The sequence below is a fragment of the Otolemur garnettii genome, unplaced genomic scaffold (genome assembly GCF_000181295.1).
Source record: "Otolemur garnettii isolate 467f Iridium unplaced genomic scaffold, OtoGar3 scaffold00009, whole genome shotgun sequence".
NCBI lineage: Eukaryota > Metazoa > Chordata > Mammalia > Primates > Galagidae > Otolemur > Otolemur garnettii.
Window position 1 is genome coordinate 4,481,580 of NW_003852404.1, and position 27,131 is coordinate 4,508,710.

Genomic DNA, 27,131 nt, shown 5'->3' on the forward strand with positions numbered 1-27,131 from the left:
TTGTTGTTTGGTGTGCCCAGGCTGGATTCAAACCCACCACCTTAGGTGTATGTGGCTGGTGACTTAGCCGCTCAAGCCACAGGCACCGAGCCATAAATTTGGCTTATTAATGTAAATAGTGGTAATAGCTAATACTAGTTGAGTTTCTTCCACATGGCAGGCTCTGTACATATAGTTTAATCCTAGCAACCTTATGAGATTGTCATTATCTATTACTCCCAGCGTATAGAGAGGGAAACTGAGTTACAGAATGAGGTTCAGAAGGTGCCCCAAGTCCTAAGTGGCAAAACCAGAATAGGAACCCAGGCATTAAAAGTCGATCCATCTTGATTGTCTCTGCTTGCCAATTTTTCAAGCTCCTGTATTCTCCCTTTTCATGAAGCCTGGTGACTCCATGTTCTACTCATAGAAAAGAAAGAACTTAAGAGTGCTCAGGACTTGGAAATGAAATTAAGTCAACTTTGCTAATCATTAAGTCAATGTGGCTTTTATTTCAAGTTTCACAACTCAAAAATTAAACTTTGGATTACTAGGAGATAATTACCTCAGCTGCCCTAAATTATTTTTAGGACCCTATACTCAAATTCTCACAGATATACTTCTCAAAGACATGAAATTATCCCCTGTTTTTCAGAAGCAAATGCATTTAGCTAGTTTTCCCAAAAATTAAACCTAATAAGTGATAGAGTTAAAACACAGGCCTGACTGACCACTCGTATTTTCTCCATTGCTTTAGTGGTTTTATACACTAACAGCTCGGCAGCAAACCCTCTGGCAATAAGGGATAAGACTCATACTGTAAGTTTAATAGGAATGGTTAGCAAATCTTATTCCTGATAGGTTTTATACTTTTTTTAACTGCTGGAAGTTTAAAGATGACAAAATTTTTTGAGACAGTCTCACTGTATCACCCTCTGTAGTGTTCCATAGCATCACAGCTCAGCAACCTCCAAGTCTTGGGCTTAAGTGATTCTCTTGCCTCAGCCTCCCAAGTAGCTGGGACTACAGGCGCCTGCCACAACACCCAGCTATTTTTTGTTGCAACTGTCATTGTTTTAGCTGGCCTGGGCTGGGTTCAAACCCACCAGCCTTGGTGTATGTGGCTGGCGCTGTAACCACTGTGCTACGGGTGCTGAGCCAGAAAAATAATTTTCTTTATCAAATACAGCCTTGAGTTTCAAAAGTCAGAGAGCAGGGAAGAGAAGCCAGGTGGACAAGAGATGTGACTCCTTTATCAGCTGTGGCCACCAGAGGCAAGTGTTTCTGAGTGAGGGGGTCCTCTATTTCTATTCCTGTACTTTAGTTGGGGAAAGAACTAGAAACCATTCCTTGTTCCCCAGCTTCTCAAATAGGGTACAGTACAGGTAGGAACAAAATAAACACGGTGCCCCTTTCCAGAACATCAATTTATTCAAAGATACTGGGGGAGTGGGATGTCATTATGTCAATGACAATTTTGAAGCAAATGGAAGGGCACTCAAAGTCCACAAGAGTTGACAAGACGAAATGTGATTTCCTAGAAGTAAAGCAGCAGAAGCAGTTCGAGTAGGCTCTACTGCCTGACCCTCAGGGCGTGCATGTTCACTGTCCTTGGAAATCACAAGAAGCTGCTGCTATGAGTCCGCTGTGGAATCACAACTAGCGGTGCAACCTCAGTAAGTCACTTTCCCCTTCCGGTTCTCCACTGGAAAAGTGAGTTGAACTAGATTAGATCATCTGTTGCAGCTTCTCCAGCTCTGACATTTCTGCTCTTTCTGATACTGTAACCTTCATACTTTCTGCCAACCAGAAGAATAGGCAGGAAAGAGAAATGAGGCAGTACAGAGTGATGGCCTGTTTCCTGAGTGGGTGAAAGAAATCTTATTTTAATCACTGTCTGGGTTGGTTTGCTAGGGCAGCTGTAACATACCACACACTGGGGGCCTTAAATGAGAGAAATGTATTGTCTCAGTTCTGGAGGGCAAAAAACTGAAATCAAGGGGTTGGCAGAGTTGGTTCCTTCTGAGGTCCCTGAGGGGAGGGTATGCTCCTGACCTCTCCTGGGCTTGTAAGTGGTGTCTTATCTCTGTAGTAGTCTATGTCCAAATTCCCTCTTCTTACAAAGACAGTAATGTTGGATCAGGACCCAAGTTAATGACCTTAATTTAACTACCTCTTTAAAGACTCTATCTCTAAGTACAGTTACATTCTAAGGTTCCAGACGTTAGTACTTCAACATACGAATTTGGGTGAGGTGGACATAATTCAGCGCATAATACTGTCTTAGAACTTTTTTAAAAATCTGTGTTCTGGGCTACTTATTTGTGGAGAACAATGTTGGGAGTAAGTTGCAAGGACAGCCAGCAAGACACACCTGAGAGAACAAATGGTCCTCAAGGATGAGAGTAACTGTCACCACAGGAAGTGTGTGCACTCAAAAACAGATTCGAGCTGGGCAGTGGCTGCTTCCTGTAATCCCAGCACTTTAGGAGGCCGAAGTAGGAGGATCGCTTGAAGCCAGGAGTTGGAGGCCAACCTGAGCAACATAAATCTACAAAAGATGTAAAAATTATCCAGGTTCGGTGGTGTGTGCCTGGAGTCCCAGTTACTTGGGAGGATTAGGCAGGAGGGTCTGGAGCCCAGGAGTTTGAGGCTGCAGTCAAGTATGATTGATTGTGCCACTGCACTCCAGCCTCAGCAACAGAGCAAGACCCTGTCTCAAAAAATGAATAAAATAATAAATAATTGGATGTGGATAAGATGCTACTATGCTCAGGCTTATACCAAACTCACCATCTTGGCTCTGGTTTTCAGCCCTGTTATTGGAGATCAGCTGCTCACTGATGGGTTTCTTCCCACTCACATTTGTCAGCTGGCAGCTCCAATACCAGATTCTGAGATTTTAGAGAAAAGGGGAGCTTGTGATAGCAAGCTCACACCTGTGTGGTTTAGTCATTGTCACTGAGTCATCAGGAAATACCAGGACATGCGTGTGCACCAACATGTTCAGCAAACATGACTCTCATCCTCACCACAGCTTGCCTTTTTTGTCATCCCTTCTCCTGTTTAATTTGGGTATCTCCTCTGGCCCTTGTGCCCAAGCGAGCCATGAATCTAATAGTTGAAATTCTACACCTGGTGGCTCTCAGAAGCTGTGTAGTCATGAATGTTAAGATCAGATGATGTGTCCGCAGCCTGGCCACTTTGCCCTGCAGTGGAACTGGGTGGCTTGCCCAGGAGATGGCTGACACCCACTGAACTTTGTTACCTTTGATGTAAACCTTTCAGTCTGTATGTCTAATGTACCTTTAATAAGGCTATCTGGTATAAATTTTCTATGCCTTTAGTGGAATCAGACCCACTGAATTTAGTGGCCTGGGGAAATAGCTCAGATAAGCAGTTACATTACCTTGATACATAAATAGGAAGGAATGGACTTCAAATGTTATTAATGCTTTTGGTTTTGAAACCTTGTATTCCTGAGTAGGGGTGAAAACCAATCAAAAGGGATCCTTGGTGGCAGTAAAGTTAGTAACTAATATCACATACTTTGAACATATTTATCTTTCCAGATCTGATTTTTATGGTACTTTGTGTGTTTTGTTATAAATCTCTGTATCCCTGGGATCTAGCACAATTCCTGCCATTCTCATCTTGACTTCTGTCTCCTCCCAAGAAAGATTTAGAAGGCAGGGTCTTCCCTCTGGTTTTATTTTATTTTATTCTGAGATAGGATTTTTTCTCTGTTGCCTAGGCGTCATTATAGCTCACAGCAACTTCAAACTCCTGGGCTCAAATGATCCTCCTGCTTCAGCCTCCCAAGTAGCTGGGACTACAGGCACACTACCAGGCTTGGCTAATTTTTCTATTTTTAGTAAAGATGGGGTCTCCGTCTTGCTCAGGCTGGTCTCCTGGAATTCCTGACCTCAAGCAATCCTCCTGCGTGGGCCTCCCAAAGTGCTAGGATTACAGGTGTGAGCCACCAAACCTAGCCTCCCTCTGGTTTTAACTATTTCATCATCTGAATTTAATTCCTTGGTCTTTTGTCATTTTGCTCTGAAACAAATTCCTGTCACTATTTTAAAAATTGTACGTATCAGAATGAATCATACACATCAGAAACTTGTTAGAGTCAGTATTTAATAGAGCTGTGCCTTGTGTTGTTTTCTCTAAATATTCTCAAAACAGTGACTGTGGATCTAGTAATTGGCAAATCCTTTATTTCAAATTTATATATGTATTTTTTGAGACAGAGCCTCAAGCTATCCCCCTGGGTAGAGTGCTGTGGCTTCACAGCTCACAGCAACCATCAACTCCTGGGCTCAAGCGAGTCTCCTGCCTCAGCCTCCCAAGTAGCTGGGACCACAGGCGCCCGCCACAACGCCCGGCTATTTTTTGGTTGCAGCCGTAGTTGTATGGTGGGTCTGGGCTGGATTCAAACCCGCCACCTTAGGTGTATGTGGCTGGTGCCTTAGCCACTTGAGCCACAGGCACCGAGCCCAAATTTACATTTTTTAAAGACAGCTAGGAATTAACCCTTTATCCTTTGTGTACTTCAGATTTCATAAATTTTATTTGCAGAGAGTAGGCCCAACTTGCCAACCAACTTGTTCCTTCTCATTCCTGGGCTTGAGGCTGTCAGATGGCTGTGGGGAAGCATCTCCCACAGCACTTGACACGGGAAGTCAGTAGCCACCAGCCATCCTATCGCACACAAAAGAAAATCAAGAATAAAAGCAAAGTCTACCGTCAGCTAATATTTACGGAGTGCTTCACTTACTGTGAATCAGGTACTGTGCCAAGCACTTTGCCCACAGGAACTCATTGTAATCCTCACAGGGCAGTGAGTGAAGCATTAGTAAAGATCCTTTACAGATCACTCAGAGATTAAAGTGATTAAGGTGTTTGCTCAAGGTCTCACTTAGGACCACACCTCTGACCCTTACACCATACTGCTGCCTCGGGAAGGGTTTCCAGATGCTCTGAGGAGACTAAGTGAATGTCTAGTATGGCCACGTGGTTCAAATCTGGCCCCTCTGGAACGCCCCCAGGCCCTCAAACCCAGGTGACTCTCTGCTATGTCCACTTTCTGGGGTGCAGCCTTTGCTCCCCCGCTGAGACCCTGTATTCCGGCTTTACCGTGGTGCGGTACACGAGGAGTTGCTGGTGTTTTCTTTTTGTAGATTTTGGCTTTAATACTCACCAAAGCCTTGCTGTTTATTTTTTTGTCATCTACAGGGCGCCTAGCCTGATGCGAACAAAAGTACTCTCAGCTCAGGGCTGGAGCTGACACTCTGACTAGATGCGCTCACCCCTTTCCCCCATCTAAGGGGATTTCCGTGTGACCCTAAGGACAGGGTCACGGCCCCTGTGTGGTGACAGGCGTTTATTCCAGACTTCTGGTGCGGGGCCTTGATCTGGAAAGGCTCGGTCAGTCCGGTCAGTCCTGGGATGACAGCGGCCCAGCGGGAAGGCGGTGAAAAAGAAGATGCGCGGGGGGTGCCTGTGGCTCAAAGGAGTAGGGCGCCGGCCCCATATGCCGAAGGTGGTGGGTTCAAACCCACTCCCGGCCAAAAAAGAAAAAAAAAGAAGAAGATGCGGGGTGGCGCCTGTGGCTCACTGAGTAGGGCGCCGGCCCCATATACCGAGGGTGGCGGGTTCGAACCCGGCCCCGGTCAAACCGCAACAAAAACAAGCAAAAAAATAGCCGGGCGTTGTGACCGGCGCCTGAGCCCAAGAGCTGGAGGTTGCTGTGAGCTGTAATGCCACTGCACTCTACCGAGGACGACAAAGTGAGATTCTGACTCTTAAAAAAAGAAAGAAAAAGAGGATGCGCCGCCACGCGGCTTCCCCAAGAGGTCGGGTCATAAAACTATCGCTGAATGCCTACTACGAGTCCAGCTCCGTCTCGCGCGCGGGAAATGGAGACCCTCTGGTCCAGGGCCTCTCGGTCTCGACTAGACGAGAGGGATACCAAGTAAGCAGATAGTCACAAGGAGTCGGCAGAGAGGAGGGAAGAGCGACTGGTGGTCCTGGAGGGCTTCTCGGAGGAGGCGAAGCGGCTTGGATGACTAGGAGGAGCTAGCCGGGGAGCGGGAGGGGCAGAGGCTCTCCGGAAGGAGGAACTCAGAGACTCAGGGAACCCAGCAGAGCCAGGGTCCCCAGCCCAGCAAGAGGCGCCCTTTGCGTGACGGGCCCGCACAGCCCGTCGCCCTTTAAGGCGGAGTGTCCGAGCGCGGGCTGGCGTGGGCGGTGCCAGAGCCACTCGCGGCCTCTGATTGGGTGGTGCGGCAGAGCGCTGCGGCTCCGGGGGCGCCGATTGGTGAGCAAGGCGGGTCGCCGGCGCCAGGTGATAGGGGTCGGTTTCGTTGGCCACGTGGGGACCGTGCCGGGTGGGGGCGACAGGGAGCGGGGGGCGGTCCCCGGCCGAGAGGCTGGGGCGCCGAGGTGGGAGGGCTGAAAGCCGTGGGGCTGCGCGGGGTCGCGGGCCGGAGCTGCAGATACCCGACTGGAGGCGCCGCGGCTGCGGTGAGTGAGCGGCGGGGAGCCGGGCAGGGGCGAGGGCTCGGTTGAGGGGCGCTCAGGTGCAGGCAGTGAGGAGCACCCTGTCACTCCGCGCCGTCACCCTCTTCTGCGGTCACCTACGCCATCGCCTCTTTCGTGCCTTCCCACGGCGCCCTCTGCCCCAGGCGAGGGCTGTCCCAAAGCCCTGGAGGTGCCCCCCGGGAATGACAGCGACGCGGTGGGTTCCTCTCCTGCTTGGTGGAGCTCTTGACACCCCCGGCGCTGGCCCCACTTGATTCTGAAAACATCACTTTCCTCTCAAATGTCGTCTGTTCCGATAGTCTGTCCTCGACCACACTGTATCAAATCGCACCCCGGAACGCGTACACGCATCTCATATTCGCTTCACCCTGCTGTGTCCTTCTGCAAATCCTTTACCGCCCCTCAAGCCGTCCCCCGGCCCCAGGTTGGGTGCTCCTAGAGGGCTGGGACTTTTGTCCACTAGCAGCAGTGCCTGGTAGACAACAGGGGCTCGGAAGTAGGCAAAGGAGGAGAAGAGCAATGAACAACCCAGAAGGTGGCTACTGTAACCATCACCAACCGCTTCACAGCAGAGGAACGGTGGCCAGAAGTAAAGGGACTTGCCCAAGGTCTTATCAGCCAACCTTGTTGGTCCCCACAGTTCTGTGTTCTTGACCCCTGACTGCGGGGTCTCTGCTGTCTCTCTGAGCCCGTGGGCTAGGGCAGGTGGAGGTGTGTTGGCCAGTGGGAGCCCCAAAGGCCACCTGACAGGGGAGGCAGCTGGTAAGACCTGAGGTGTTCCCCAGCTGGTAGCTTCCTCTCCTCACCTGTTTGGGGCCCACCAAAGACTCACAGTGGACAAGCTGCATATGTGGGGGAGGGGAGTCTGAGCAGAAGGGCATGGGGTTTCCTTCCCAGATCTCTCATTCATGCTGTGGGATCTTGGGTGATTTCACCTCCCTGATCCACCAGGATCTGCAGGATGAGGAGATGGACCTTCTAGTGACACCACTCTGCTAAGGTGCAGTGCAGCAGGGGGCCCTCACCAGGCAGGTCAGCTTATCCAGTCCTCTGTCTGGGAGTGGGGGTTGAGGGTGAGGGGGCACCTGCAAAATCTCAGAGGAGCAAGTAGAGAGCCTAGCCTCATTTGGAACGTGTTCCTTTAGGAAGGTGCTTCCCCAGCAAAACTTCAGAAAACAAGGTCTGGTCCAGAATAGGCAGGCGTTTGTGCCTGGAATGGGAAAGCAGGTCTGTTTCTAGGGTTAGAGTGAGCCTGGTGCCCTCCCAGGGAATCCCTCCACCCCACTGAAGAGCTGGGCTGACGTGCCTGTGAACTCAGGCTTGGGAGGGAGGAGGAAAAAGGAAGAAACTTCCGGTTTCCAGGGAGACTAAGGACCAGGGGGAAAGATCAGGTAATAGGGGGAGAAGGCTGGCCACCCAGCCCTCCCCCAGCCAGGATGCTAGAGATCTGGGAGGGAGGAGGCTGCCTTAGATACAGCTGCAGGTGCGTGTGCATATGTGTGCGCATGCGTGTGCTTGAGTGAGTGTGCAAGTGTGATCGCATGCACTTCTCTCCGTCTCACACTGTCAGTGCCCGAGGATGGGAACTGTGCCGTCCTTTCCCTCCTCCCGACTCTCCTTTATCTACCTTTTTTTTTTTTTTTAAACAGAGTTTCACCATGTCGCCCTAGGTAGAGTGCTGCCCTGGCGTCACAGCTCACAGCAACCTCTAACTCTTGGGCTTAAGCAATTCTCTTGCCTCAGCTTCCAAGTAGCTTGGGACTATAGGCGCCTGCCACAACACCCGGCTATTTTTTTGTTGTAGTTGTCATTGTTGTTTAACATGGCCGGGCTGAGTTCGAACCTTCCATTCCTCACGTCTGTGGCTGGTGCCCTAACCACTGAGTAAGGGCGCCGAGCCTATCTGTCTTACTTTTGTCTTCTCTCCCCTCCCTGCTCTGCCTGTGCCTCTGTTGGGCTCTTTGCTCAGTTATTTCCCTCTCTCCCTGTCATCCCCTCTTTGGTTTTGGTCTCTGCCTCCTCACTCCCCACCGCCAGCCATCAAAGGCGGCTTCACTGGAACCCCATCTCCGTACTTGAGCCAGGTGTCACGTGGTTTTAGTGCTGGTTGCACATCTAACTTTGCTTTATTTCAACAGAAAAGGTACAATAGGTAAAGGATACGATGTGAAAAATTACTGGGACCAAAAAGTAGAAGGTGCTGGCTCAGGACAGCAGGAGGCCAGATAGTTTGAGATACAGAAGCCAGGAAGCCCGTGGTGGATGGGGCAGCCTTTATTTTCTAGCTTGTCTGTGTGTTACTGGCTGCTCATTGAAAGTAGGTCACTGCTGACCCTCCACCCCTGGCCTTACCCTGGGTAAGGCAGAGATAGGGGCTCTTGGTGATGAGAGTGTCCCATCCCTCCTTCTCCAAAGGCTCCATTAATGGTGGCCAGGTGAAGCACGCCAGGCACTCATCCCTTCCTGCCCCCGCCTGTCTGATACTTGCTCTCTCCTGGCTTCCCGCTACCTTGTCCTTCAAGACTAGATGTTCTCCTATGGATGTGGCCTGGGGCAGTGAGAAGGTGAAGGTGGTCTGACCTTGTTCACCTCTGGACTTTGGGGTCCCTCATACTCCAGCCAGCATAGGCTCCTCTGCTCCATCCAAACTGCTCACATTACCCTGGGTTTGTAGACTCAGCAGTGGCTCAGAGAGTTTGAGCAGCTTGCTCAGAGTCACACAGGATTTGAACCAAGGACTGTGATCCCATGTTAGTGATTCTAAGTAGGCTGGTGAGAGGGGTGGCCAGGGTGAGGGATGAGGCAAGTTTCTAATAGGCCCCAGAAAGGCTGAGTAAGCTGAGTACTTGGGGACCTCAGGAGAGGCCATCAGCCATTCTTCTTGTGGTCCTGGATTCTCATGGGTAATAAGGACAATCTTGAAAGACCTTCCCCCATCCCACTCCTCTACTAGTGGATCTGGGAGAAGGGTTCCAGGAAGACCAGAACCCAGCTAGGCTGGGGGGACATGGGCAGTGTTTCTCAGCCACTTCCCAAGGGCAGTTGTCTACCTTTTCCACATCCCAACTTAGCACTGTGCACTGTGTGGTTGAGTTCTGGTTTTCATGATCTGCAAGGAGCTGGGGTCTTTGTGGAGGAACTGGAGTCTGGCTGGGCTGAATGAGCCAGAGGCTTCCCCGCCACCTGGTCCATCAGTTCTGGCCATCAGCTTTTAGCCACCTGTCATGGCTCCCCACTATCCACAGGGCAGAGCCTAAATTCCCTAGTCTGGCATTTAAGTCTGATCCCAAACTGGATCTGGGTTGATGTTCTGGCGAGGTCTTGCTGAGGGTCCCTGCAGCTGCTTCCCTCTGTTCTCACCACTGTCACTACCCGCCTCTTTTGTGGTGCCTTCCCAGGCCACCCTCCCTTCCCTTGGGTACTTTGTACAAACTGGTTACAAATCTGTGCCCTGACTGACTTCCACCCCTCAGGCCAGGGATTTAGTACTATGGTCCTCAATATTTACTGAGTGAATAAGGGCATGAACCACTGCCCTTAAGATTTTTCTTTTTTTCTTTCTCTTTTCTTTTCTTTTTTTTTTTTTTGAGAGACAAGTTCTCACTCTGTAACCCAGGCTGGAGTGCAGTGGCACGATCATAGCTCACTGTAGCCTCAAATGCCTGGACTCAGGCCATCCTCCTGCCTCAGCCTCCCAAGTAGCCGGGCTACAGGCACCACCACACCCACATAGTATTTGTTTTTAATAATTTGTAGAGATGGGGGTGGGGGGGTGTCTTGCTGTGTTGCTCAGGCTGATCTCAAACTCCTGCCTTAAATTATCCTCTGATCCTCCCTCTCCTCCTAGGACAGCAGCTCTCAACCTGTGGGTCGCAACCCACAGGAACTGTTGAGAACCACTGTTCTAGAAAGTACTGGGATCACAAGCATGAGCCACCAGCCACTCTTCAGATCTTGACTCAAACTTCACCTTCATGATCTGCAAGGAGCAGAGCGTTCCAGCTTTAATCAGCCCCCAGCCTGACGTTTCATACTGGCTTCCCTTTGTCACCATCTAACATATTATCTCTCTCATTATTCAGTTTAATGTCTCTCTCCTCAACAAGAATGTCGGCTCCATGCGGGCAAGCTGAGATGTCATCATTTTAGGGGAGAGCTGTGTCTCCATTGTCTAGGACGTGTCTGGGCACATAGCAGGTGCTCAGGAAGGATCTGTCAAGTAAATGAATAAGCTGATGAACACAGGAAGCACAGCCCTTCTTCTGCCCTTTGCAGCCTTCCCAGGGGCAGACCTGTAAGCTGGGCACCCTGGGGGCCATGCAGAAGGCTGGGGCAGGAGGCCGGAGGGCCTCTGATTGTGGACCCACCCCTCTTCGGCCCAGGTGCATCACCAAGTTTGCCCAGGTGGGTGGAGTGGTCTTTGAGTGGCAGGCCCTGGGAGTGGGGAGGAGCTGGGGGACAAAGACCTATTTCCAGGTCTTTCTTCCCTGGCCCATGTGTGGGACTGTGTGTGTGCAGGAGGGAGGGCACTTCTGCTGGGAAAGCCCCACAGAGCCTGGACTGGGGCCTGGCGGCCCAGCAGACTGTGTCTGGGGTCCTGACTCCCTGTCCTTCCTCCCACTCCGTGCCGAACAGTATGTGGGCTCTTTCCCTGTGGATGACCTGGACACACAGGAGAGCGTGTGGCTGGTGCAGCAGCAGCTGTGGGCACTGAAGGTGGGTGGGCCAGGGGCTGGGAGGGCACTTCCCTGGGAGAGACCCTAGCCTTGGAATGACCCCACCAGACCTGATCCACCCCTTGCCCCAGTTACAGAGATGGGGCTAGGGAGGGACAGGACCAAAGGCCCTCTGAGGAGTAAGCCCAGTCAGAACACAAACTCTGGCTCCTGAAGCACTGTCTCTCATGCTAGGGACTCACTTCCTCTGAGCTGTCCATGACCTGTATCCCACAGTTGGAAGCACAGATGGGAGATTCAGGAGATGGTCATCACATGGCCCTCGACGGCCCTGGCTAGGGAATGTTCTGCCAGGAGCCATCTGTACTTCCCCGACTCCTGAAGGCGTCACTATCCAGGGCTTAGTCCCTGAGCCTGAGTCTTCCTCCCTACCAGCCCTTAGTGCAGTGACCCTTTCATACAGTTCCTGTGGGTCACAACCCACAAGTTGAAAACCGCTGCCTTAGTGGATGATACTGAGGCTGGGAAGGCCAGGACAAAGCTTGGGTGGTACCTGTGCCCACCAACTCTCTTCCCCCTAGGACTGTCCACGTCGCCGGGCTGTCATCCTGAAATTCAGCCTTCAGGGAATCAAGATCTACAGCGGGGAGGGTGAGGTAGGAGCCCATGTGGGTGCAGGTGAGGACTGAGCAGGGCCAAGTGGCTTCTCCCTTAGGCCCTGCTCATCTCCACCCCAGTCCCACCCTGAGCTTCCTTTTGGGCCCCCAGGAGTACCGCCTGCTCTGGACCTTTGGACTTTATCTCTCTAAGGACCCTTCTCCCAGGGCAGGCAACAGTTTCTTACTCTCGGGCCTTCCAAAATCAGCTCCTAGCCTGAGCATCAGAAACTTGCAGCCATGTGAGGTTTTGGAAGGTGCCCTGCCCAGCCTCAGCTGGAGGGCTCTGGACAGCCTCTCACAGCAGTAGCAGGGGCCAGACTTGGACTGGAGGCAGGTTAAGAGCCCCTCCCTGGCCACCCTGCCCCTCATCCATGCTCCTCTTATGCAAGCCAGCTGTGGGTGCATGCTAACTGGGTGCCTGCACCCCACCACTGTGGGTGTCACTCACCTAAGACTGCAGTGCACACAGTATCTCAAAGCTGGGCATTGAAAGGCCTTGGGGTCAGGTTTGCACCACTTGGTTGAGGTCCCACTGACTCCCACCAACAGCCTCATCAGAAAGACATGGGTATTGTCCCCACTTGGCACATGTCACAACAAAGGGTCAGAGGACTGTACTTACCTGCCCAAGACACATGGAGAATAAGTGATAGAGCCAGGATTCAAAGCCCAGTCACCTGACTCAAGACCTGGCATGTAATCCTAGTGCCTGCCACTGCCTTTCTTGGGGACCCCAGCAGAATGTGCCCACTCTGCCCTTTGTTCCCTAGCTTTGCGGTATGATCCTGAGCCGGGGTCACATGCAGTATGAGGGTTGGGGACCGGGCAGCTCTGGAGGAATGGAGGAGTTCCTCCCCTAGGAGCAGGGTGGCCCTGAGCTGGGTGTGCAGGCTGGAGAGCAGGTGTGGGGCCAGACTCTGCCAGCCAGGTGCTGGTCTGAGGGCTGCTGCTGCCCCCAGGTGCTCCTGATGGCACATGCCCTGAGGCGCATGCTCTACTCCACCTGGTGCCCTGCCGACTGCCAGTTTGCCTTCATCGCCCGAAACCCGCGGAGCCCACCCAGCAAGCTCTTCTGCCACCTGTTTGTGAGCAGCCAGCCTGGAGAGGTGTCTAGGGCCCAAGGCAGGGTGGCCACAACCGAGGCTGGGTGGGGGTGTACTGGACATCAGGACAAGTTCTGGAGACACAGGCCTTTGAGGAAGGGTTGAGCCAAGGCAGCCCAAGCCCCCTCCAGGCATGTGCCACCGGCCACACTGGCCCTTTCTGCTGCTCTGTCCACTCTACAAAGCAAGTCAGTGGCCTCAATGGTTCCCTGGTGCCGAGAGGCAGGAACCTGGCCCTGCACTTAGAGACTGGGGGGGTCACCCTGCCTGGCCTCTGCAATGCCCCTCCCCTTCTCGTCTTGGCAGATTCTGACTTGCCCTTCAAGGCTCAGGCCACATGCCTGTGAACCCCACCTTGACTCCTCGGGATTCCCTCTCTCTAGGATCCAGTACATGAACCAAACTCTATCATCAGTCTGTCCCTAATTATAGACGCTTGGGGTCTGTGAGCGCAGAGCCTGGGTCCAGGTCTTGAGATATGCCAGTGCTTGGTCGTCTGTGGTTTGGTGGGGGCGAGGGGGTAGGCAGGTAGATCGAGAAGTCAAAACCAGTTTGACTGTTGTGAATGGCAGAGCCATGGCAGCCAGACATCTGGCAAGCAGAGGCTGGTTTTGGTTCCATCCAGTGGGCATTTGTTGTCACCCTGCGTGTCAAGCCCTGCACTGGACACTGGGGTTTCAGGTGGCTGAGACATGGCTTGGGATCTTCTGAAGCCCAAGTTTCTAACATGTTTGGGTGTGGATGGTGTGGATTGCAGGTAGAAGGTGCTAATCCCTGTGTGGGAGTTTTCTGTGCTTCACTAACTCCTCACAGGGAGGTGTGGATGAGGAAAACAAGGCTCAGAGAGTGTCATGCTCTGCTCCAGATCACACAGCAGCTCCTAAGTGACGGAGTCAGGATTGGAGCCCAGGTTCTAACTCCAGGGCCTGGGCTCTCAGCCATTCCTCTAAGAGGCACTGACTGACTATGCACGGGGTGGGAGTGCATATACCCAGTGGTTAGATTTTCTGCTCCAAGCAGGATGCCTGGCACAAGGTAGGTGCTCAGTAAGGAAGCTGGCGGGGGAGGCTACTTTTGAGGGATAAGTAGTTTTCCCAGGAAGAGTGAGGAAGAGTATTTGAAGCCAAGGGGTTGCATGCGTCCATGGTGATGGGTTGGGGGTGCTAGTGCCTGTGGGGCTCCCTGGAAGAGCTCCTCCAGCTGAGCCCACTTCTCCCCCCAGGTCCACATCCTGCACTTGCTACTCTGCCGTTCCTTCCAGCTTGCTTACCTCTTGCAGCACCCTGAGGAGAGGGCACAGCCTGAGGCCTGCCCTGGGCCTTCAGGGGACATGCCCCAGAAGCCACTGTCCAGCCCTGGAGGCCCCTGTGGCCTGGTGCGGGAGCCCTTCAGCCGTGATCAGCTCTCGCAAAATGTCCATGCACTGGTCTCCTTAAGGCGGCTGCCAGCAGAGGGGCCAGTAGGCAGTGGGGTATGCAGCACCCCAGCCAGGGAGTGGGCAGTGGACAAGAATGTGGCCTTGGGGCGTCACACTGGGAGGATGGGCTCCAGGGGGCATCACCTGGACTGACATGGCTGGGCCCGAGTCTGCCTGACTGAGGATTCCTCTTGGTGCCTTAGAAGGAGCTACTAGAGTCAGAAGGCCGTGGGGGTGCCCGCCTTGCCCGCCTGGGGAATCCCTACTGCTCACCCACGCTGGTGCGCAAGAAGGCCATTCGGAGCAAAGTGATCCGCTCGGGGGCCTACCGGGGCTGTACCTACGAGACTCAGCTGCAGCTGTCGGCTCGGGAGGCCTGTGAGTTGTAGGAGCATGCCTGCTGCACATGCACTGGGGCATGTGCCTGTGTGCTCCTGTGCCAGTCAGAGAGGATGGGCTGAGTGTACATTCCTATGAGGCTGTGGCTGTGCCTCTGCATGGATGCCTGTGTGTGTGTGCATTGGGTCTGTGTGCCCAAGGGTGTGCACAGGTGGCTGCAGATACAGCTGTGTATGGCTGTAACTGGTGAGTGGGAGGCCCATGGGTGTGAGTGCCTGTTGGGCAGGGCTAGAAGCTTGGTGAGGAGACAAACTTGGGGCTGCTGGAGCCTGTGACCATAGGGAAGGCTGGGCATGGAAGGGTTTGGCCCCTCTGACCCGTCGGTGGTCTCCATAGTTCCTGCTTCGTGGGAAGCATGGCCCCGGGGTCCTGGTGGCCCCTCGTGCCTAGTGGAGAGTGATGGCAGCCTGACAGAAAACGTCTGGGCCTTTGCTGGCATCTCCAGGTAGGAGGGACTGGCCTGAATCCAGCCCCTTGGGGTGGGCAGAGAAATGGGCTGTGGGTTTCCTCAGGGCCCTGAGGGGCACACTCCAGTGCATGGGCAGAGCACTCCCAACCTTTGCATCTCAATCCCAGGACTCCACCTCCCTGGCCCTCAGTTTTCTCATATGTAAAATAGGGAATCAAAGGACCTTTGTGGCAAGGTTTTGAGAGGATCAAATGAGGTAATTCAGGCAGAGCTCTCAGCCCCTGGCCTGTAGCAGGGTGGTATCTCCCTACAAGTCCTACAGCTCTTTAAACTTCTCTCCTGGGGGGGCCTTGAAGTTGTGAACAATTATGGGGGACTCTGTGGGTTTGTTTCTTGCTTGATTTTTGAGACAGTCTTGCTTTGTTGCCTGGGCTAGAGGGCAGTGGCATCATAGCTCACAGCAACCTCAAGTTCTTGGGTTCAAGTGATCCTCCTGCCTCAGCCTCCCAAGTAGCTGAGACTACAGGTGCTCACCACAATGCCTAATTTTTTTTCTTCTATTTTTAATAGAGACAGGGTCTTGCTCTAACTCAGGCTGGTCTTAAACTCCTGAGCTCAGGGATCCTGGCACCTCGGCCTCCCAGAGTGCTAGGATTACAGACGTGAGTGGCCTTTTTTGTTTGTTTAGAGACAGAATCTTGCTGTCTCCCAGGCTGGAGTGCAGTGACACCTCGGAGCTCAAAGCAGCCTCGAACTCCTGGGATCAAGTGATTACAGCCTGCTGGGCCAAATGGTTGGGATTACAGGCATGAGCCATGGCACCTGGAGAACACTGTGGTTTTAAGGGCATTTAATCCTCGGGGTGCCTGGGTGCCCGTTACTCCCATTACTCAGGGAGGAACCTGAGGCTGGGCTCTAACTAGGGGTGCTGCCTTCAGCCACCCGCTTTGTGCCCCCAGGCCCTGTGCCCTCACCCTGCTGCGGAGAGACGCGCTCGGGGCCTTCCTGCTGTGGCCAGAGGGCACCAGTGGCCAGTGGTGCCTTTCAGTGCGCACACAATGTGGCGTGGTACCCCACCAGGTCTTCCGGAACCACCTGGGCCGCTACTGCATGGAGGTGAGTGTGCCACAGGGCTGGCCCTGGCTCCGCCCTTGTCGCTGGCTCCACCTGGTGCCCTTGATACCCCGCCCTTTTCTCACCACTGAAGATAGACGCCTGCGTTGCCCCCATCCCGCCCTCCCATTGGTTCCCTCTGACCCCGCCCCTAGCCAATTCATCCCTCCTCCATTGCCCTAATTGGCCCTGCTGGCCCACTCGGCCCCGCCTCTGCCCTGCTGGCTCCGCCCTAACCCGAAGACTCAGAGGACCGAGGAGGCGCCTGGTCCCTAAAGGACCCTCACCAGAAGGGCATTTCAGAAGATACAGCTAATGAGTCTTGGGCCAGAGTCAAGTCTCACATTCCTATGGGAATCCTGGCATTTAAGTCCTGTTCTCTTACACCCTTGCCCATTTTAGCAGCGGAGGAAGCTGACTCAGAGAGGCCAGGGGCTTGTCTAAGCTCACACAGCCTCTGAGTCTTGTTTTGTTTTGTTTTTTCCTTCTCTGAGTCTTTGTTCTGGAATTTTGTTCTGCCCTGGGGTTTCCAGAGACTGGAAGTGGCAGGGCTTTTCTCGTGTGTGCCCTTACTTCCAAGCTGAATGTCTCAGTCCTGCCCAGGCTGGGGAGGGAGGGAAGCGGAGACATGTGTCATGACAGCACATGTGACTGCTCTGAGCTCTGTGTCCCACTCTAAAATGGCAGTCTCCTATGGGAGGGGTTGGCTGGTGCCTGGCATGAGCTATAGAGAAGGGCTGGAGCTGAAGCTCTTTCCTCACCTAGCACCTGCCAGCAGAGTTCCCCAGCCTGGAGGCCCTGGTGGAGAACCACGCTGTGACTGAACGCAGCCTCTTCTGCCCCCTGGATATGGGCCGCTTGAACCCCACCTATGAGGAGCAGGACTGTGGGCCCGAGGGCAGGCCACCCCGGACTCTCCGGCCCCTCGGCCATGCCAAGTCTGAGGCAGAACTTCAGGGCCTGGGCTAAGAGGCCAGGGCCCACTCCCATGGGCCCTGACCTGTCCCGGCCCTGGCCTCAACAGCCTCTGCCCTTCTCACACCCTACTGGTCACCAGTGCCATCCAGTTGCCCTGCCCCTTGGATCAGTCTTCCATCGCTTCACTGCCTGTGGGAGGGGAGCCCTGAGCTTGGGGATCACCAGTGGCTTCTCACAGAGCATGTGGCCCCCTGAGATTCCAGGAGGAGCAGGCTTCCAATTACTTGCTGGGTGACTGTAGATGCTTGTCATTTCTAGGCCATCTTACTCCTAGGGTGGGAGCTTGTCATGATGAAGGTGCAGCCCTCTCCTGAGGAGGCCAGGCCTGTGGCCCTAACTGGGAGTCTCCAGGGAGCTCCTGACAGAGGAAACCTGACAAGTGAGAGAAAAGGGCTTGGGGAGGCAGGAGTGAGTTCCCACTTTGGGCAAAGACCTGTGGGTGAGCCACCCTGTCCGTGAGAGAGCAAAGGCAACTCTGTGCAGCTTGTGGGCAGGGAGCCTGGGGCTGAGTCACATCCTGGCAGACAGAGCACACCCTGTTTCTCCCATGCATCTGAGGGTGAAGGCATCTCACCTTGAACTCTAGGCGATGGGGGGTTAGGAAGATACAGAAAGGGCAGGAGGGACAAAGAGTTGTGCCACCCAAAGCCCAGGTACAGGCAGATACTTGTGTGCAAAAAGGGATGCGGATCAGCAGACAAGGCAAAGAGTCTCAGTGTGTTGCTCAGAAAGACTGGTTGTCTGTACTCAAAATCCTAGCGCTGTGATTCTTCCTTTCTCAGAGGAATGCTCACCCCTCCCCTGCACCCTATAAGAGTCACCAAGACACTCCCCACTTCATTTCCTTTAGCCATGTGACAGGGAGCCCAGACTTAGTGGGTGACTGGGCCCTGCCCAAATCTCTCACAGACCGCAGGCCATTTGGTGGTTGCCTTGGGAAGCTGCCTAAACATGGTGCTGACCACTGCTGTCAGGGGCCACCTCATCTCACCAGGCCAGCCCCAGTGGGGATAGGGCCAGAGCAGAACCATCCGAAGGTAGAACTGATGTGGGCCCTGCTGGAGGGGCTTGGCCTTGGGGCCATGGGAGATCCGTGGAAATTATTCTAGTCTCTAGTTTGATCAGGCCAGTGACTGACAAAGGTGTTCCTCTTTGTAAGAAACCTTGACAGACAAATAGGAATCTACCGAGTAGATTTACAGAACAAGTTTATTTTGGAAGAACTTCCTGAGGCAGAGAGCTGCCTTCTCCCCCATCTGGGAGAGAGGGAAGCAATTCAGTGCCTTAAAGGGAAGAGATTTCTGACTCCGGAAGGAAGAGGGTAGTCCTTTCCCAGCAGAAAGAAGGGAGGCCGACCTGCAGGATGAGAAGCCTCCCTGAGGCTCAGGCCTGGCGTTCCCAGCTGCCATCTTCTAGCTGCAACAGGATTTTGGCTCAGGACTTTCTCACTTTCTCACAAGTCACTAAGATATCCTGTTGCAGGGAATAGAAGAAGGCTGTCCTTCAGGGCTCCTTTCACTAGAAACCCAGCACTGGTCAGATACTGATTGGGAGTGAAGCTGGAGCTCCATTGCACAGATGTCTCTCTAGAATCTGTCCTTTTCTTGGGCAAAGCCCCAGTCCCTAGTGGGAGACCCCAACCTCATTCCCTTGGGAAAGAGAAGGGCTTAGTGATATCCCGTGGCTGGGGTTACAGTGCCAGATGTGTGCATGTAAGGAGACATGGTAATTGGCCCAGACTCAGGCCAAGGCTCACTTCTGTGACAGAAGGGTTTTATATGAATTATCTGTGTGGAGAGGTACCAGGGAACGTCCACACTGAAGGGACCAGCCTTCCCAAGTACTTTAACATTCCTTCAGACAGCATTTATTGATCATGTGTTACAAACAGGGTGAGGTTTTGGCCCATGTTTGCAGGCTCCTTCATGTCTTAATCAGAGACCACAGTTTTTTCTTTGTCTCAATGCACCGCCTCCATTGCCCAGCTCTCCTTACTGTGTGGACTTGAAACAAATAAAATGCATTTCTTCAGATTTGTACAGAGTTTTCATTCCTTTGAAAGGCAAGGTCTTTATGCAGTTTGCCTGCTTTGTTCTGTTTTGCCAAACATGCCTTCAGCTGTAGTTGCATGGCAAGTGAACCAGAGGTCCTGTCCTCAAAGGCTCAGCATGTCCTGAAGGATCGGCTGGGTAGATTTACTCAAATCATGTTCTTCCGTCTTCTGCTGTAAATGTCAGTGAATATTTCCTATAGGAAAAAATGTGTGAGTCCTACTCCTCCAATATGCCACAGGACCTTTGCACAGCCCACACAGCTTTCATTGTATACCTTCTCCCCTCCCTTCACCTTGTTAGCTGTTCCACCATCATATTGCAGCTCTGGCCAGCCTCAGGATGCCTGCCCCCACACCCCTAGGCTGAGTGAAGTTCTCCTTTTAGATGTTCCATGGAACTGATTCCTCAGTTTGTAACCTTATTTATGGGATTTTGTTGGTAGGATTTTTGTTTCCAATGTCTGTCTCCGCTGCTAGGCTATGGGCTTCAGGAGGGCTGTCTCCCAGCATCCGTTGCAGGACCTGGCACATAGCTGATACTGTGTTCTTGTGCAAGGAGAAGGCTAGAGCCCCTCTTCTGGCTTGGGGGCTTGTGCTAGGGGGATAAGCCAGATGACCTCTCCAGTTGAAAGACCTTTTTTTTCTTTTTTAAGAGATGGAGTCTTGCTATGTTGCCCTAGGTGGACTAGAACTGGGTTCAAATGATCCCTCCACCTCAGCAATCCATGTTGCTGGGACTGTAAGCATGCACCACTGTGCCAGGCTCCAGCCAAAAGACTCCTAAAGTTTTTGTTTGTGTAAAATCTCGAGTTTTAGCAGACACAAGGGTGGTATCAGAGGAAGCTTTGCCCTGTCCACGGCTGTGGGTCCTGGGCAGCCTTCCCCTGAGTCAGTACAGGGCTGTGGATAAAGGACAGCAAAGTCCTTCTCGCTTTTCTCAGTGGGTCTCTAACCCCTGCAGGAAGCCTCCCCTTTTGAATCTCTCTAGCCCCAAGGTAGAGTCAAATCTGGGCTCCCATCTTATCTGAGCAACGCGGGGCAAGTTGCTTAACTCCTCTGAACCTGGCCTGTGAGGACCGGCGAAGATAAAGGATGAGAAAGCTCCCTTTCCAACCCGCGCGGGTGCTTCCCGCAGGCAGCCCCGAGTGAGGGCTGGTGAACCTCAGGCCTGGCGGAGAACACGCGGCGTTCGCGGCAGCTGCCTCCTGTGACGCCGCGGGCGTTGCCTAGCAACCGCGAACGCCACGGAGACGTGCGTGCGAGCCGGTGGCTGCGGAGGCTTCGGGGCTCGGGTCCTGCGGCAGCGCTTGCAGCGCGGATCCCCCACTTCCCCGCCCGGGCCGGGTCTCAGGAACGGGCGAGCCCGGGCGCGGGAGGCGGCGGCGGCTCCCGTTCTGGTCCTGCGACTCCCACCCGGCCCCCTTCCTCTCGTCCGGGCGCCCCCCCGGACGAGTCCCATCCCCTGCCGCGGCCCCGCCCCCGCCGCGAGGCCCCGCCCCCTCTGCAGGCGCTGGCCGCGTCCCTTGGCCCTGGCGGCCGGAGGTTACCCGCCGGGTGGTCGGCTGCCGGGGCGCACGGGGTCCCGGCCGCGGCGTCATGGCCTCGGAGTCGGTGAAGGTGGTGGTGCGCTGCCGCCCCATGAACCACCGGGAGCGAGAGCTGCACTGCCAGACAGTGGTGACCGTGGACTCCGCGAGAGGCCAGTGCTTCATCCAGAACCCGGGCGCCGCCGACGAGCCCCCCAAGCAGTTCACCTTTGACGGCGCCTACTACGTGGACCACGTCACCGAGCAGATCTACAACGAGATCGCTTACCCGCTGGTGGAGGTGAGGGCGCCTGGCAGGCCGCCTTAGAGACTGACAGGGAAGGGCTAGGGCCACCTGAGGGTCCTGAAGGGTCAGCGCTGCCCCCAAGCCTGGTGAGAAGGCCCTCTGGAGGGGCGCAGGTGGACAGCACAGCAACAGGTTGGTCTGAAGACGTCAGTCCAGGCAGGAGACGGCTGAAGCCTGCCTACAGCGTCGCGTCTGGGTCTCCACTGTCCCCAAAGCCACAGCTGAACTTCACACCCTGTTCCTTCCAGACCTTTTCCCAAAAGAACTCTATCCCCTAGGACCACTCACCCTCCACCCTCACCCGACACCTTCAGGATCCTGAAAGCTCCAGCCATTTTCCCAGCCCCCTCTTCCCTCCCCAGAGCCCCCTCCCTCCTCCTTCCTGCCCTCACCTGTGGCTTCCGCTTCCCTCCCCTCCCCTCCCCAAGCCCTGCACTCCAGCAGCCTCCCCCTAGATCCCCCTCATCCTCCCTTGGGACTCCTGGGGCGCTGGCCAGTACAAGCCGACTGCTTAGGGAGGAAAGGCCTCACCTATCTGCGTCTGCAGAGTGGCCGCTGGCCTGGCCTCTGTCTTGGAGGAATGGAAGCCCTTTCTCTTTGGTCTGAATTACCCTCTTCCTTCTCAGTGTTTGAGGACCAGGGAAGAAACAACAGTTTCTCACTTTAGAGGGCTCTTGTTCACCCTAGGCCGCTTCATGACAGGGGCTTGTGGGGAGACTGAGGCCCAGAGCAGAGAGACTTGCCCAAGCTTCTGGCAGAGGTGGGACTGGAATGCCACCTCCTCTCCGGCCAGGGGCTCATTCCTTTCTACCATCATCTCCCCACTGCTGTTTAGCAAATCTGAGCTGTCCCATGAAAAAAAGGAACAGTTGGCTCAGCGCCTGTGGCTCAAGCGGCTAAGGCGCCAGCCACATACACCTAAGGTGGCGGGTTCGAATCCCCAGCCCGGGCCCGCCAAACAACAATGATGGCTGCAACCGAAAAATGGCCAGGCGTTGTGGCGGGCGCCTGTAGTCCCAGCTACTTGGGAGGCTGAGGCAGGAGACTCGCTTGAGCCCAGGAGTTGGAGGTTGTTGTGAGCTGTGATGCCATGGCACTCTGCCCAGGGGGATAGCTTGAGGCTCTGTCTCAAAAAAAAAAAAAAAAGGAACAGTTTGGGAAATGCTTGCTTCCCAGTGGTCAGGACCCAGGGAAGTCAGTACAGCTCTCCTCAGGAGACAGCCCTAGGCTCTGGGGATAGCCAGTTGTCCCTCTGCTGGCCTTGACTCTCAGGCTGGAAGGACTCTAAAGGGTCATCTGATCCAGCCCCCCTTCATCAGGTCCTTAAGTGTCCCCCTTGCTTGTGTGTCTCCACTGATGGGAGCTCACTCTTCCCTATACAGCTCATTCTACCTTCTAAAAGACCACTGCGCCCACAGAGTCCAGGTTGGCCTCCCTGAGGATTTCCACAGCCTACCCTAGCTCTGTCCCTGGGTCCCCCTGAACACCTCTGTCCCTCATGCCAGGGTCCAGAGATCTGGAGGCTTTGTTCTTCCTTGGCCTTGCCTCTTCCAGGGGCTTCGGCCTTGTTTGTGGGGTAGATTCTCGGCCCCCTCTTTATCCTGGAAGTAGTCCCCAAACAAACCTCTTTTATCAGTGTCCCAGGAGGCTCCAGCCCAGAGCGAGATGCAGGGACACCCTGTCAGATCCTCCCTTCTAGCTCCCCATCCTCTACTGAAGTCCACGGGGGTTTGGGATTCTCTGTCAGACACTCGCCTTTGGACAATCCACAGAGCCTCAAACTCACATGATATGTTCATTCATTTAGCTAAGTAACTAAACAGCATCGTCCTCTCAGGCCCCATCCCAGCGTGGGGAGTGCCAGTAAAGGAGGTATGCCTGTGCCTGCCAAGAGCTCAGGGTCAGGTGGAGAAGCTAATTGTTAACAAAGCTAATTGTTAGATCCAGTGTGATAGGAGGGAGGAGAGCCTGGGCAGGCTAGGGAAGGCTAGCCAGCCTCCACTTGGAATGAAGGGGAGTGCAGGGAGGACTTTCTGGAAGAGGTGAGGTCTCAGCTGAGATCTAAAGGATTAAGAGGAAGTAGGCAGAGAAGTGGAAGAAAGGGCCCTAGAGAACCCATACAACATTTGATGTTCACCAGAAGAGCTGGAGTCATCACTCCTGATGGGGAAAGCAGAGGCCTAGAGAGTCACAGTGCAAATTAGGGACAGTTCTGATTTCTGGAGCCCAGTTCCTATGTCCCCCCATCTGCTGCCCCCTGTTAAAGGAGCAACATGCAAAGCAGAGCTCAGGCTGCTGCTGAGCAGGGACTAGCAGCACCGTAGGGCCGGGTATTTGTGTCTCTGCCCTGCTGAGCTCTGCCCTGGCTTCCTGGGCACTCCAGCCAGTGACTTGGGGCCCCAGAACAACCTCCTGCCCAGGACCTTCCTCAAGTCCCACTGTTCAAAGCCCCAAGCCCTGCGGACTGCTCTTTTCTGTCCTGTCCTTTTTTTTCTCCACTCCTTACGCCTCTGCTCCTCATCTTCTCTTGTCACTCACTGGGTGAGCTTTTCTGCTCTTCTGGGTGTGTCCACTCCAGACCTGCCCTATGGCTGGCTCAGCTCACCCTGCCTCAAGTTCCTCTCCCCACACCCAGCCTGTGCCTGGTCTGAAGGTTCCTCATGGCTAGCGGCTGGGATGTCTCTCTTCCTGTCCCCTTTGTAACTTGTGGACTCAGAGTCGCCTCTGATGACCCAGCCCCCTGTTTAGGCTGGGGATCTGGGGGTGACTTCCAGAGATAGCCATGCAGTAGAGGCCAGAGAAGACATAGATGTCCCTGGATGAACCATTTGGGAGGGGCAGAAAGAGGACATGTGGTAATTTAGAACAGATCTTTTTTACTTTTTTATTTATTTTTTGAGACAGTCTCACTTTGTCACCTTGGTAGAGTGCTGTGGCATCATAGCCCAAAGCCGTCTCAAACTCTTGGGCTCAAGCCATCCCCTTGCCTCAGCCTCCGGAGTAGCTGGGACTACAGGCGCCCACTACGCAGCCCAGCTGGTTTTTCTATATTCAGTAGAGATGGGATCTTGTCTTGCTCAGGCTGGAATGTTTTTTATTTTAATTTCAATAATTATGTGCTTATTTTAATGTAGAGTCAAAAAAAACCATTAGCATATCCAATCTAGAGTGCAATGTCCTGGGAATTATTGCTGAGGATGACACCAAATTTAAGAGTCCATTAACATTGACTTCATGAAAACTGTTCAGGGAATCCTAGTACAAGGGGATATGGCAGAGCCCAGGGTGGAGGTACAGAGGGCAGGGCATTTAGGGCCTGCTCCGTGCGTGTGCTTGTCCCCTTGGCATCTGGAGGCCTCAACTGATGGAGACTTTTGGGATATCTTTGTTTTGCTTTAGAAGTGCACGTAAAAAGTACTTTCTCCTTAACTCCAGAGCAGCCCTGTCCTATAGTACTTTCAGTGACAATGAACACGGTCTGTATCCATGCTGTCCAATTAGGTGGCAAGTGGGCACTCAAGATAGGGCTAGTGCTACTAAGGAAATGAATTTTAATTTTATTTAACTTTAATTGGCTTACATTTAAATAACCACATAGGACCAGTGGCTGCCATATTGGAAGGCACAGTTCTTTTTAATTTTATTTTATTATTAAATCATCGCTGTGTACATTAATACAGTCGGGTACAGTGTGGAAGGCACAGTTCTAAAGCAATATTTTCCAAGACAAATACAACATGAGCCACACGTGTAAGTTTAGTTTTTGTAGCAGCCACATTTTAAGAAGTCAAAGGAAACAGGTAAAACTAATTTTAATGATATATTTTATTTAGCCCAATAGATCCAAAATATTGTCATTTTCAAAAAAATATAATAATACATATTATTACTATATGTCAGCATATTGTCATTATTAAGGAAGTATTTTACTTTCTTCATACTAAGTCTTTGAAATCTGGTATGTATTTTATACTGATAGCACATCTTGGTTTGGATGCCAAAGTTTCAACAATTAAAATGAAACACAGTTGGCTGGGCGCAGTGGCTCATGCCTATAATCCCAGCGCTCTGGGAGGCTGAGATGGTTGTATCACCTGAACTCAGGAGCTCACAAACCAGCCTGAGAAAGGACAAGACCCCCTCTCTACTAAAAAAAAATAGGAAAACTAGCCAGATGTTGTGGTGCACACCTGTAGTCCCAGCTACTGGGGAGGCTGAGGCAAGAGGATTACTCAAGCTCAAGAGTTTGAGGTTGCTGTGAGCTATGACACCATAGTACTCTACCAAGGGTGACAGAGTGGGACTCTGTCTCAAAAAAACAAACAGAAAACCCCACAGTGGCTAGTGCTTGTAATCCCAGCACTTTGGGAGGCTGAGGTAGGAGGATTGCTTGAGGTCAGACTGAGCAACATAGTGAGACCCCACATCTACCAAAAATACAAAAATCAGCCAAGAGTTCTGGCAGGTGCCTATAGTCCCAGATCTCAGGAGGATCACTTGAGCCCAGGAGTCTGATGTTGCAGTGAGCTGTTGAGTTCCACCTACTCTCCACATCTCACCTCTGAAGCTTTACTCAAGTTGTCCCCTTGGCCTACAATGCCTTCCTCTTCCTGTCACCTGTCAAAATCCAAGTCACCCTTTTAGCTCCCCCTTTTCTTCCTGGTCTTTGCTGTACAGAAAGCTTAGCCTGGTTCTTCCATGCTGCCCTGTTTCCCCTTCTGTTCTTTCCGTCCCCTTGCATACTGCCTGGACTTCTGTCATCACACACACCTCTGTCACCATGAGAATTGCTTATATGTGTGTCAGTGTCCCTGTGTTCCAGGCAGGCATTGAAGGAGCACCTCTGTATGCTGGCCTTTCAGGTGTTAATGCATGAAATAATCCTTAGGTCAACCTCGTGCAGCCTTTGTGGGGAATGCTGTTCTTTTTCTTTATTAAAGATGAAGAAACTGTAGCTCAGTGGCTAGAACACCAGCCACGTACACCAGAGCTGGCGGGTTCAAATCCAGCCCAGCCCTACCAAACAACAATGAAAAGTGCAACGGAAAAATGGCTGGGTAGTGTGGCAGTGCCTGTAGTTCTAGCTACTTGGGAACTGAGGCAAGAGAATCGCTTGAGCCCAAGAGTTGGAGGTTGCTGTGAGCTGTGGTGCCACAACACTCCAGGGTGACAGCTTGAGACTCTGTCTCAAAAAAAAATAAAAAATAAAAAAAGATGAGGAGGCTTGGCACCTGTAGCTCAGCAGCTAGGGCACCAGCCACATACACCGAGGCTGGCCAGTTTGAGCCCGACCCGGGCCTGCTAAACAACAATGACAACTGCAACAAAAAAATAGCTGGGTGTTGTGGTGGGTGCCTGTAGTCCCAGCTACATGGGAGGCTGAGGCAAGAGAACCGCTTAAGCTCTGGAGTTTGAGATTGCTGTGAGCTATGACGCCACCACACTCTACGAGGACAACATAGTGAGACTCTGTCTCAAAAAAAAAAAAAAAACAGATGAGGAAACTGAGACTTAATATGCCTAAGCAGGGCCACTGACAGGTACAGTCAGTCATGGGTGGAGGCAGGATGTGAACCCAGGGGGCTGGACTCCCCAGTGCAAGTGCTGCCTCCCCATAGAGACGGTCTCCTCCCCGCTCTAGATAACTCCTTGAAGACAGAGCTGTGCCTTATTCATCTCTATGAGACTCTGAGAGTTTAGAGGCCTGGCCCCCAGCCCCCTGTGCTCAGAAGTGAATTCTGGCTTCCTCTCATGCAGGGTGTCACCGAGGGCTACAATGGCACCATCTTTGCCTACGGCCAGACGGGCAGCGGGAAGTCCTTCACCATGCAGGGCCTGCCGGACCCCCCCTGCCAGAGAGGCATCATCCCCAGGGCTTTCGAGCACGTTTTTGAGAGCGTCCAGGTATGGGTCTTACAGAGGGCAGGGGCAGAGTTAGAGCCACAAATGGTCCCCAGAGCATGTCT

General features: G+C 53.1%; 2 protein-coding genes across 2 annotated transcripts in view; both read left to right on the top strand.

Annotated features, from left to right (window-relative positions):
• The first annotated feature begins 10,842 nt into the window (after positions 1-10,842).
• On the top strand, positions 10,843-17,270 carry SH2D5 (SH2 domain containing 5). Its single transcript, XM_012801556.1, has 9 exons — positions 10,843-10,929; positions 11,161-11,241; positions 11,783-11,857; positions 12,820-12,966; positions 14,186-14,434; positions 14,584-14,758; positions 15,116-15,224; positions 16,148-16,304; positions 17,067-17,270. Exons 1-9 carry the CDS (start codon positions 10,843-10,845, stop codon positions 17,268-17,270), a joined length of 1,284 nt encoding a protein of 427 aa, XP_012657010.1.
• A 3,658-nt stretch (positions 17,271-20,928) lies between these two features.
• KIF17 (kinesin family member 17) overlaps positions 20,929-27,131 on the top strand; it is a 43,995-nt gene continuing 37,792 nt past the window's right edge. The window contains exons 1-2 of the mRNA XM_012801465.1: positions 20,929-21,159; positions 26,923-27,069. Coding sequence (XP_012656919.1) covers positions 20,929-21,159; positions 26,923-27,069 — 378 coding nt within the window. The remainder of the gene's footprint in view (positions 21,160-26,922; positions 27,070-27,131) is intronic.

Bases quoted from the DNA above. Each gene is read 5' to 3' on its own strand.
- SH2D5 (XM_012801556.1), top strand. From the start codon at position 10,843: ATGCAGAAGGCTGGGGCAGGAGGCCGGAGGGCCTCTGATTGTGGACCC. The intron at 11,242-11,782 runs GTGGGTGGGCCA...TCTTCCCCCTAG, and splicing joins AGCAGCTGTGGGCACTGAAG to GACTGTCCACGTCGCCGGGC. The intron at 14,435-14,583 runs GTATGCAGCACC...TTGGTGCCTTAG, and splicing joins AGGGGCCAGTAGGCAGTGGG to AAGGAGCTACTAGAGTCAGA.